Source organism: Arachis hypogaea, chromosome 11 (genome assembly GCF_003086295.3).
Source record: "Arachis hypogaea cultivar Tifrunner chromosome 11, arahy.Tifrunner.gnm2.J5K5, whole genome shotgun sequence".
NCBI classification, from domain to species: Eukaryota; Viridiplantae; Streptophyta; class Magnoliopsida; order Fabales; family Fabaceae; genus Arachis; species Arachis hypogaea.
In genome coordinates, this window is record NC_092046.1 from 127,593,259 (window position 1) to 127,605,991 (window position 12,733).

Genomic DNA, 12,733 nt, shown 5'->3' on the forward strand with positions numbered 1-12,733 from the left:
TATAACTAAAAATCCAAACACAAAATAACTTATTTATAAGCTACTATTAATAAAAGTCATTATACTTTAAGCTCTTTTTCCAAAAGAACTTATTTAAGTTATTTACCCAAACTGGGCCTAAATCTCATAATGGTCCCCCAGATTCAGTCCGTGCATCGATTTAACCCCTGAGATTCCAATTGCACTATTTATGTCCTCCAGATTGCGCTCCGGGCAACATAATGGTCTTTTGGTGAATTTTCGGCGTGACTCAGCGACGGCGTTACTTATGTGGCATAGCCACTGCCACGTTGGACGTCAGAGTGTGTACAAATGACGTGGATTGTATTGTAAAATTTTCCAATGTAGTGCCTGTCTTCATTTTTAAACCCTAAAACTTCGTTGGCCTCCCCTCAATTTGGTTCTCTCCATCTCTGCATCAACGTCTTCATTGAATTGATGTTTTTTATTCTAAAATCCTTTCAAACATGAATCATTATCATAAAAACAGGGATGAGTAGTCAGAAAGAAGTTATGGGCAAATAGACAGTCTGCTGCTAGGTCAAAAGAAAGGAAGATGCGCTACATTGCCGAGCTTGAAAAGAGGGTACAAACATTGCAAACAGAAGTAATATCCTTGTCTGCACAATTAACTATCTTGCAGATGTGTATTAGCTAATCATCTGTATCTGATTTTACAGTGTTTTCTACTTTACTCCACTTGTATCAACTTGTGACTGTGATTTATATATGTTTAAACTTCTATCTTTTCAGTGGTGTGTATTGTCATTATTTACTATGTCGCTTTCTGTTTGAAAAGCTCTTTTGGAAGAAAAATAATCAATTCATTTTGGTATCTTATGAGCAGAGGGATACAGGTGGACTGAATGCCGGAAACAATGAGCTGAAAGTGTGGGTGCAATCGATGGAGTAACAAGTTCACTTGCAAGATGGTAAGCTCATGCTGAAAACAACCTTATAATAATGTTTCTTAATTTATTATGGCACATTTTGATGTATTGTGTATTACTACTTGGAAATTGAAATTTTGTTGACGTTGATACACTTGTTATACTATTGCCTTCACTTTAGAAACCATTCCATGAAAGTCAAATTTGAATTTTGAATGTGTCAAGGTAGTTGATCTTGAATCTGATCTTATATCTCAGTTGTTATAAGAATCAATTCATTTATATTTTCGTGTGTAGCGCTTAACGATGCATTAAAAGAGGAAACTCAACATTTGAGAGTCCTTACCGGACAAGCTTTGCCAAATGGAGGAGCACCTATGAACTTTGCTTCATCAGTTGGAGGAGAACAACAATTCCAATCCAAAAATTAGTCGATGCAAATCATTTTAGCTGCCCAGCAGTTACAACAACTCCAAATTCTCTCACGGAAGCAACAACATCAACAGCAGTTATTCCAGAACCATCAACCTCAGCATCTGCAGCAGTTTCAGCAGCCACAACCACCATAGCAACAACAGAAACATTAGCATAGAATTTAGGAACTGCACCAATTACCCTTTAGTTTATGTTGAGTCTAGAGTTTAATTTAGGACATAGTCATTCTATTATCCCTTATTCAAGAACAGTAGAAATGGTTCTAATAGTTAGAGATTAAGGATTAGATTTTATATCTTTGCCATGCAAACTAGTCTTCTTGTACCTTTAGCTATGGTAATGGATCATGGAGGTAGATTTTTTTTGTTAGCTAAATCTTGCCATCAGTTTCTTATGGTTTCAACTTTCAAGTTCAACTACACTTTTGTTTGTATTGGGCTGAGTTTTTTATTTTAGGCATAAAACCTAGAGGCTAGAGTAAACAAAAAGATACAAGATAAATGTGCTTTTCTTTTTTCTTTTTCTTAGTTAATTTGAAAGGTATTTTTTAAAATAGTTTTATATATTATTTAAATAAAATGAAACCGCAGATATATCTTGTAATCTTAAAGTTGGGTTAAGCTTTCCTCCAAGAATTATCTCCTTGGCCCTTATAATAAACGAGGGATTCAAAATCACTAATTTAAATACTTTTTTCATCCCTAATTCCAATCGAAGCATTGATATTTGAATTTTATTACTAAGAATCTAACTATACTTTTACAAGAGATTATTTGAAAGAAAACACGAAAATCCCCATGACCCTCTTCTTCCATATCACAAAGACATTAATGAATGAGTAAGAAGCTGTAATCCTCAGTTGCAGGACTAAAATTCCATCAACATTTAACACTTGCACCTAACAATAAGACTCATTTCTCAATTATGCATGTTCATTTTTTCTCCGAGATTGGGAATAACTATGTATGCTTTTGCTATGAACCAGCTCAGTGGTTTTGATTAGAGCTAATATTTTTTTCTCACTACTCATTCCTGTTTTTATGATAATGATTCATGTTTGAAAGGATTTTTAGAATAAAAAACATCAATTCAATGAAGACGTTGATGCAGAAGGAGACGTTGATGGAGAGAACCAGATTGAGGAGAGGCCAACGAAATTTTAGGGTTTAAAAATGAAGACAGGGACTACATTGGGAAATTTTACAATACAATCCACGTCATCTGTACACTCTGACCTCCAACGTGGCAGTGGCTATGCCACATAAGCAACGCCGTCGCTGAGTCATGCCGGAAATTCACCAAAGGACCATTATGTTGCCCGGAGCGCAATCTAGAGGACATAAATAGTGCAATTGGAATCTCAGGGGCTAAATCGGTGCACGGGCTGAATCTGGAGGACCATTATAGAGATTTAGTCGACCCTCCTCTAAAGGTAGACTAAAACTGAAACATAGTGGAACCCTGCTCTGCCTCTTCAAGCCAATATGTTCGTCGGATAGGTCACGGATTCTCGGCCCCATCGTTTGGCTTCCACTCCAGTTGACCTCTCTTGTTCTCCCCCCTCCCCTCCCCTTCTACTCCTATCTTGTTCTCCCACCAAACTTCTCTTCACAACCATCCCTATATTCAATTAGTAGAGATAGAGAGAAACGCTGCTTTTGGATGAATGCCGGCGTCACCAAGGAGAAGCTTATCTCCTTAATTTTACAGTTTGAAGGCGTGACCCTTCCCCTCCAGCAACTAGCAGATCTCTCTCCAGCTAAGAGGTAATCCAAAATCTATTTTCTGTCCTTGTTCATAGTTGTTCTCAATTTTCTTACAAGCCCCAAACTGAATCAAAAGGTGTGATCTTTTAACTGTTTCTACAGCTTCCGAAGATAGTTATCTCTGAAATATTACTAAATGTATTGTAGCTAATACAAAGTTGAATTTTTATAATTTAGAAATCGGATCATTTGTTCTTGAGGTTGTTTTGTTTTATATTTTTGAACATGTTATTTCTTTTTTTTATCAGGTCATTAACTTATTTATCTGGTTCTATTCCGAAAGACATTGTATTCCTTTTTATTTATGTAATAAAAATATTTAAATGCTAATTTTATTCATGGATAAATTTATTAGTATTATGAACTTTCATATATTAAAATGAACTTTCATATATTAACTTTAAAGTATTGATTGTTGCAGCAGATACTCTGTTCCTGGTGTGGAGACTTGTGGGGATGAAATGTTTGAAAAAAAAAAGTGTTATTATTTTATGGTCAATAAGTTTTATGGCTATTATTTTGGTGGACAATTAACTAAATTCAACATAAATTACAGGTAATATCAATTGATCAAAGACACACAATAGATGAAAATACAAATAATGTTAGTGATCATGTAGATGAAGATGCAACTTCGTCTAATGCGGTGGATAATTGCAGGGTGTGGGTCTATTGGTGGTGAACCTCAACAACGGACAAAGTTGTGAATCTCAAACGGCGTAACTAGAGATCAGACATAAGCAAACATGTTTGTAGTATTTAACATCAAACGTAGAATATTTTTCTTAACACGGTTCAATTTTATGACGTGGGCTTTTGCTGTACTTCAATACTTCTATACACAACGCATCCCAACTTTCTTCTAAAAAATATATTATAAAGTTTACACTTTGCAATATGTCAATAAGATCATATAAAGTGAATTGGGAACCACATAAAGATTTAACGAGTATGTTATCTAAGTTGAAGACAATATGTTATGTCAAAATAATCTTTAGGTTTTTTTTTTTTTTTTTTTTTTTTTATGGTGTTGTATAAAATCAAGTCCAACTTGAAATCTCTAATTTTGTAGTGTACTTATTTATATGTTTGAGTAATGTGAGTTCTGCACCTATATCTCATGCATTATTTTTCACATTATGTGTAAATTTGCTATTTCTTGTAAGAATAATGAGGAACATCACTGATAGTGGTGAGCGATAAATCATAAATTGGCATTGCGAATATAATATGATTAAAAATGAAGCATTCTATAACATGCAGGGACATGTGGAAAATTCGCCCTTGGTATACTTTTATTAGATAACATGTTCCATAATTTATTTGTTAACAAATTTTTTTTTTTAAAAATAATTGTATAAAAAATTTACAAAAATCAAAAGAAATTTTTTTATTCGTTCCTTGCTTCCTACGATCGTGTCTCGTCACCGTTTCCTCAAATTAAAAAAACTCGTAAAACACAACTCCATCGTCAAAATCACCACCACCACCACCACCACCATCTCCGCCGCCGCCGCCGACGCCGACGCCGACGCCACCTTTCTTCGCATCAATCAAACCAAACCGAAAACAACAATGCGTCTTCCCGCCTCCAAATCCCTCTGAAACTCCACGTTTAGTTTCCTCTCACACTGACACTATGTGGAGGAGGAGATTCCCAGAGGCGCAGATCCGGATCGTCGATTCATCGATGTCTGAGTCACCCTCGTCATCTTCGATCCTGGCCGTTAATGCGGATCTGAGGTCGGACGACTGCGATAGGTTCTTCTGGTACGACAGCTTCCTTGTCGTTTTGTCGGTTCTATTCGTTCTGTACCTGTCCCTGCAAGCAAGGAAGAACCTCAAGAGGCTCGCTAATGGAGGCTCATATGTTGTGATTTCCTATTATGCCCTCCTTTGGTTCGTTACCCTCTTAAACCTCGCTTGGTCGTTTTTTCAGGTACATCACCTACTTCCTTCTCCTGATTTTTTTTTTTCAATTTATTTGTTATTTTATATCTATCTCTTGTTCTTTCGTTTCGGAATTACTTGGTTTGGCGTATTAATTGGCTGATTATAGGAAATGGAAGAAAAGATAGCGAGGAAGTTGTATTTGGATAATTTGTTCGCTTATATTTACTTTTTTATTTTGCTACTGTTGGTTTTTTGCTTAGAAGCTAAGGAAGAAGCAATTAATTTAGCAATGGACTGGTTGCGAGGGACTGATGGTGTTTGAGTAGTTTCAATGGTTTCATAGTTTCTAGTTGAAATTAAGTAAAATTATGCAAGCTATTACTCAACTTTAGATGTTTGAGGTAACTTTAGGAGTACTGAACTAATGATATACCATCATAAACACATTCTTAATAATCGCCTTGATTCCTATGTAAAGATGTTTAAACGCATTCAATACCTTGAAAGAAAACACCCAATACTTTCTTTGTTTAGAAATTTGGAAGATAGTTGGGAGGATATATCATTTCTGTTTTTTGTGAAGATAACGGTTGATGAAGTATTAAAAGAGTATTAAAAGAATAGGATCTCAATGGTATGAAATTTAGGATGGGTGTATAGTTTCTGTGACGAGTCTATTGATGCTTTGATCAGCATGTGCTTATTCCTTTGGCTGGTCACGCAATAGGGTTTCGGTAGTATGTCTTTCGCAGCTGTTTGTTAGTTGTTTGCTAATATTTTTGTAATTTATACCCGCAGAATTTTTGCACTTAAATTTACATATTGCTCTTCCCATTAAATTGTTGTTCAGATTTTTTATGGTAATTTTCTCTCAGTAGTTTCCTTTGCCAAGTATATTGATTTTGTCGTTGAAAGGAAAATTTCCCGCTGTGTGAGTTAATAAAGATGAGATGGATCTCACACCTGTTTGTTCTTGCCATGTGACAATGTAACCTTCAAAAATCTAAATTGTGATGGACACTATTTTCTCTTAGATTCCAATGGCTGAAAGTGATTTGCATGCTGCAAGCAGAATCTATACCATTGTCTTTCCTGATTTCTCATTTCTTTATGTGCTTTCTCTCAAATTTTTAGAACCACTTTTGTTGCTCCATTTTGGCAATAGGATTTGTACAGTTCCTTCTTCTCACTTCTGTTTCTTTCAAATTTGAATATTTTTGTTTCCCTGTGCTCAAGCAGGCATGGCAGTGCTCTCCTGGAAAGGAGGTTGCATGGAATTTCCTGTCGTTATTTACAACAGCTGGTATGCTGTGTTTAGAGATAAGCTTGATGGCTTTCTTACTCAAGGACAACTGCATGAATAGCATGGAAACTCTAGCACGCACTTTCCTTGTATCGGGAATTGTTGTCCTTGTGGATGCCCTGCTTAAGGTGAGATTGTTGTTTCTTTCATATAAGCATATTAAATGCATGTGTTATGCTTTTTTATTTAATGTGTAAAATAAAACTGTAATTTTTTTTTTCATTTCTTTTAACATTTAACTTTATGGGTTGCCAAAATTTTTTGTTGTTTAAGAATTCATTTTAATATTTTTATCTTCATTATTGGGATTTATCTTCAATACCATCTTCGTTATTTCCTCTTTCCTAATCTCTAAGGTGCAAAAGAAATGTTGGGCGCCACTTTGCAAAAGAAATGTGGAGTATTGACTCCACATGATGGCTGCCAGAATCTCCCATACCTGCATGCATCAATTTTGCACTTCAATAAAATTATTAGAAATTTGAATTTTCAGATTGTTGCATGGTATTTTTAACCCTGAATTTTAAATAGTATCTGGCTAATGATTTTTGCTATGAAAATGATGAGTTTATGCTTCATTGTTGTAAAACCAAGTAGTGAGAGTTTATGCTTGGTGTATCTAAATATGATTTGGTGGTGTAAATACTAAATAGGCCCTGCATTCTGTGTTCTTTTGCTGCAACATATGTTTCTACAAATCCTTTGCCAATAGCATAGCATATTTTTTTTGTATGTCAAATTGCACGCCTACGAGGCTCCATTGCCATTTTTATCATTGGAGACCTAATCTAAATGTGCAAAAATAGATATTGGGATCTTGTGATTAATGCTTAGCAGCTTGGAAATCAAATTTTTAGCTGCCGGCGATAAGTTCCATACTTCCATTTGTGTAATTTGTCCTATTAGTTTCCTCCTTTATAGTTGCATGTGATTTTCCTCTACACCAGTTATAAATTTGGATTGTTTTGATTTTCAATGTATCCTTGATCTTAACACATGTCGCATTTCCAAATAATATATACCACCTCAGAATGCCAACACATTTGTATTAGCACTATTCAAAGAAGAGAAGTACTAATTTGTATCATTATTTGTTAATACCAGCAAGATTGATGACCATGAATGAGACGTTATTTGAAGGAACAGGAAATACTACAATGAACACAATCAAGAAAGATAGTCTTGAAGCATCAAACATGATGTAAAACAAAATATAATGTTTCTTTCACTGTTTTAAGAAGTTTCCATTCATTGCTACTTATTCTTCCATATTAAGCACAAAAAATTTCTCCTGTCATAGACTGCTTTAGATTTTTGCCACCCTTTTATTTATGGTTTCTTGACTGGCCTTCATTTGATTAAAACTTCCACACCAGACAATATATGTATTTGGATTTTCGGTCCCATTGTTCAATCGCAATGTTGGAAGCACTCATACAGTTAAGTGGAGTTTGTGGATAATACATAAATTATTGCTTGCTATGGCATATGGCTTCATCTTATTTGTACATTTCTCCAAACGGAGGGAGAAGCTTCCTCGTGAGTATAACATCTAATTCTTTCAAGTATATGTTCTAAATGGATCCATTAATTCATATTCTAACTTCCAAATTTTGTAACCTCTGCAGCCAGGCCAGCTTTCCACAACTATGTTGTTGTAATGTTTGTCTTCAGTGCAATTGCCCTGTTTTCTTGCGGGCTAGCAGGACTTGGCATGAGTCTTGGCAACTGGTAATCCTATATAACTTCTTTGCAAGCAGAAAGAGTTTGTTATTTGTACTTATTCTTCTTTGGATACTGATAATTATCTCTTACTCCCCTTCACCATTTTTTGGGTGTGAGATTCAAGCCATATAGGTCTCACACTCCATCCAATGATAGAGGAGAGTGAGTTGAGTCGGCTCCATGTTCGAGATAGAATGAGTACAATAATCATTTGAATTTTCCTAGTAGAATAGGTACCCTGTCAATCTCTGTAACTTTTGCACCGAGTGATGGATATCCCTCCCATCTGCAGGTTGTATGATCTCACTGTGCTTTGTTACCACTCTCTATATCTTCCATTTCTCTATGCAACTTTTCTAGCAGATTTTTTCCAGGTAAGTCCCCCTTTATGATTAACTGTTTCGTTTTTGTTTTCTTCTGTGCACGGAAATCAGATTTTGCATTTGCACTTGATGCAGGAGGAAGACTTTCTTTTGGATAACGCATACTACTCTGAAATGAAGGATGCTGGGTTCTTTGATGCTGACTTGGAATAATTCCTCAACAACTAATAAATGGGTTGAACAAGCATCTTTTGTTCTTTGTAATGTAAATATTTGGGGATTCTAACTATTTTTATGGCATGAATTTCTTAACAAAGTGAAGTTGAACTATGCTGAATGCTCCCACGACACCTTCCTTAGTGGGGGATCAAACCATTGGTCCACAATTTGCTCCGATCTGCCTCAACCGATTGCCTGTTTTTGGCAATTTGGACATATTAACCTGTCCTGTCAAAAATGGTAGGATACGTAGGTCAAAATTCAGACAACAAAAGACCAAAAAAGAAAAAGAAAAAGGTAGGTCAAAACGACGAAAGTGACATTTAAAAAAATTATGAAATTTATGCATTAGAAACAGGCCGGAAAATTTTGATATGCATTGATTTTTGGAGCTATGCCTAGAGATGAGGTTGGAGGGTGATGTATTCTGGTGTGGTGGTCTGGTTCCAACTCAGCGAGAAGATTTTTTAAGAAGTTTTAATTCGAAATTCATATATCTTGCATATAGCGAGATGATTTATTAAAAAATTATAAAAAGTTTTCTCGCCAATGGCGAGATGAATTTTGATTTTTTTTAAATAAAAAGGTACCTCTCAGTTGAGAAAAGTTGGAAGAAATTATTATTTTTAGGAAAAAGGTGACTTTGTACAGGTGATATGATGCTAGTAGTTCACAAACAACGAGAAGCTCTCTTTAGTAGGTTGATTTAATAGTTTTTGTATCTCGGATGCCAAATTGTAATAATTTAGTATTATTGGTAGCAAAAGTTGACTGTTTTGTAGCGAAAAATCTATAAAAATATTATTATTTTTTCTTATATAAGGAGATAACGGAACACATATTCTTTCTCTCCTTTTAGATTTGTGTTTTTCATTCTTTCACTTTTTCTTTCTTTAACTTCAATGTCTCAAACATTTCTAGTATAAGTGGTGTAACAACTTTCTTCTACGAGTACTGTAAGGCAACATGAGTTTATTAATGTATTTTGATGGTGAGGTTATACCATACACAAATGAAGGTGTGAAATTTATTTGTAGGAGTCTAACTTCTTTTATTATGCTTTGTACGATGTTATTTATTTACAAAATAGATTATGTCAACACATATATGGTGATATTTCAAAAAGAGAAGCGTTTTATACAGGCAGCCGGTGTTAGGTTCTAGTGGTGTGATACAGTTTCAGTTAATGAATGTGACCGACGAAACCACTATGTTAGAGATGTTAATGTTTTATCGACGGAGTCAAGCTCAAGTGCCGACACTAGAGTTGTATGTTGAGTTCGAGCAGTTGGCTATTAGTGACAAAGCAGATGAATCATTGCTAAATGAAGGGTACGACACAGATTGGGAAGTAAACAGCAGTGACAATGAAGAAGAGTTCTTAACCGACAATAACATGTTGGGAGGAAACAATGAAGGAAACGAGGCAAATGACACAGAAGTTCATGTTTCAATAAACACAACAGTAAGCCAACATTCCTTTGATGTGCCATCTTTCATGTGTGCTTTGGACTTCAACGCTATGCACGCACTGGAATTTCCTGAGTTTGCAAAGCCAAGTATGTGACTATCATTTTTAAAGTATGTTGGTTAAAATATTTTTTTAAAGAATGTTGGTTATTTCAATATTTCAAATTTTGACAAGCCTCTATAGTAGTTGTTAATAAGATTGTTTTGCACCAAATAAAAAGAAATAAATAAGTTTTATTATTTTGCTTGATATTGTAAGGGCCTGAATCAAAACGGCTATAAATTAGTGATATTTTAATATTATTTTTAATTAAGACGTTAAATACTATGACATATACTTTTATAGAACTTTGAAATTGTTCTTCGTTGTTTGTAGGCATTCCATTTCTGCAAGATAGTGAGTTTGCTGTTGGAATGGAATTCAGTTCTTGATAGGCTGTGGTCATGGCAATTAGGAATTACACCCTTTCTAAAGGGGTCGATTATAGGATCTACAAGTCTGAGTCTTTGACGTTTTATGCGAAATGCTTGCAGTATGGTAGAGGTTGTGATTGGCTTATTCGGGCTAGTTTGATTCAGCGATAGTATTGTTGGGAAATTAGGCAATACAATGGAAGTCATGCGTGTACTATGGGGAAAATTTCTCAAGACCATCTGAAACTGGATTCAGACACAATTGCGGATGCTATTAGGCCTCTTATTGAAGTCGACCCATCCTTGAAGGTCCAACTTTCATTGCAGATGTTCAATCGAAGTTCAAATATACGATAAGTTATCATAAAGCTTGGTTGGCAAAGCAAAAATCAATTGCAAAAATCTTTGGCGGTTGGAAAGTTTCATGAGTATTTGCTGGCATGGTGTATGGCAATGTGTACTCAAAACCTAGGTTCTATGGTTCAAGTAGATACTATACCAGCATATCGTGCGTCTGAGGTGGAGGAAGGCGTCAAAATAATGCGTTGAGTATTTTGGAGCTTCCATCCATATACATTATAGCTTTCCTACACTACAAATCACTTATGTAGGTTGATGGCACTGATAAACCCCTATTTTATGATTCATCTTGTGCTCAATTGAGTGTTTTATCAATTCTTCACCCACTTATTCATATAATTTGCATGGTTTTACAATTCCTTCATTATTCTATGATATATGTGAAAAACATGTTTTCTATGCCTTAAAAATATTAATTTTAATTATTCTTTATTACTATTCGATGTCGTGATCTGTGTGTTAAGTATTTTTAGGCTTCATAGGGCAGGAATGGCTTAGAGGACAGAAAGAAAACATGCAAAAATGGAAGGAACGCACAAAATGGAGTTTTGAAGAAAATAGCAGTGACGCGCACGCATGGACGACACGGACGCGTGCCTAGCGCAAAATGCAAGCGACACGCACGCATGGACGACGCGGACACGTGCCTGGTACAGAGCACAAACGACGCGTACGCGTAACTGACGCGTACGCGTGGCAAGGAAAATCTCCAATGACGCGCACGCGTGACCCACGCGCACGCGTGACGGACGCCACGTGCAGAAAATTGCAGAAGTCGCCCCCAGTGATTTCTGGGCCCTTTTCGACCCAAATCTAAGCCCAGAAACACAGAATAGAGGCTGGAGAATGAGGGAATCAAAACAATCATCAATCATTCATTCATTATAGAGAATTTTCGAGGTTTTTAGATGTAGTTTTCTAGAGAGAGAGGCTCTCTCCTCTCTTTTAGGTTTTAGAATTAGGATTTCTCTTAGAGTATGGTTATTTCTCAATTCCAGGTTCAATGTTCCTTTAATTTATGTTTCTCTTCTACTTTTATTTACTCTAATGCTTTTACTTGTTAATTACTTATGTTGCCAAATTGGCTTATGAACTCTTCATGTTAGATTTGAATTTATGTTTAATGAAATTTGAGGTATTTCAGATTTATGATTGCTTTCTTCTATTTATGATATAAATAATTTAGATTTTTCCCCTTTGCTTTGGTTGAGTAATTGGTGACACCTGAGTTGTCAAACTCAGCGGTTGATTGAAAATTGGAAGTTGCTGATTGATTTGGATCCTTCTAAAGCTAGTCTTTCTATAGGAGTTGACTAGGACTTGAGGAATCAAGTTGATTAGTCCACTTGACTTTCCTTTATTTAGTAAGGGTTAACTAAGTGAGAGCAATAAACAATTCTCATCACACCTGATAAGGATAACTAGGATGGGATTTCCAGTTCTTATACCTTGCAATGGTTTTTATGGTTATTAATTTACTTTATTATTAATTTATTTTTCTCGTCATTTAATTTACTTGTTCTTTATTCAAAAACCCCCCAAAAATACACTTTTTCCGTAACCAATAATAAATCATACTTCCCTGCAATTCCTTGAGAGACGACACGAGGTTTAAATACTTTGGTTATAAATTTTATTGGGTTTTGTTACTTGTGACAACCAAACTTTTGTACGGAAGGATTCTTTGTTGGTTTAGAAACTATACCTACAACGCAATTATTTTTGTAAAATTCTTTACTAGCAGAAATCCCGATCGTCAGGCACACATTTGTATGAAAAATATAAAGGAGCTCTTTTAGTTGATATGTCCCAAAATGGGAACCAGAATATTGTGCCACTTGTTTTTTCCATTGTTGAAGGAGAAACCGCGGATGCATGGCATTTTTTTCTAAATAATCTACAGAGGAATGTCGTCAGGAGGGAAGGTGTCGGTAT

At 35.4% G+C, this 12,733-nt stretch overlaps 1 protein-coding gene across 2 annotated transcripts; it reads left to right on the top strand.

Moving 5' to 3' along the window:
* Positions 1 to 4,323: 4,323 nt before the first annotated feature.
* Positions 4,324 to 8,665, top strand: LOC112722578 (protein CANDIDATE G-PROTEIN COUPLED RECEPTOR 2). Of its 2 annotated transcripts, XM_025773648.3 has the most exons (6): positions 4,324 to 5,030; positions 6,224 to 6,415; positions 7,664 to 7,826; positions 7,916 to 8,018; positions 8,305 to 8,386; positions 8,471 to 8,665. In XM_025773648.3, the coding sequence occupies exons 1-6, from the start codon at positions 4,731 to 4,733 to the stop codon at positions 8,546 to 8,548; spliced, it is 918 nt and encodes a 305-aa protein (XP_025629433.1). In that variant the 5' UTR covers positions 4,324 to 4,730; the 3' UTR covers positions 8,549 to 8,665. The 2 variants fall into 2 exon arrangements, 1 of the variants encoding a protein (XP_025629433.1); XR_011867727.1 differs by lacking the exon at positions 8,305 to 8,386 and having other exon boundaries at positions 4,378 to 5,030; positions 7,916 to 8,304; positions 8,447 to 8,665.
* Positions 8,666 to 12,733: the final 4,068 nt, after the last annotated feature.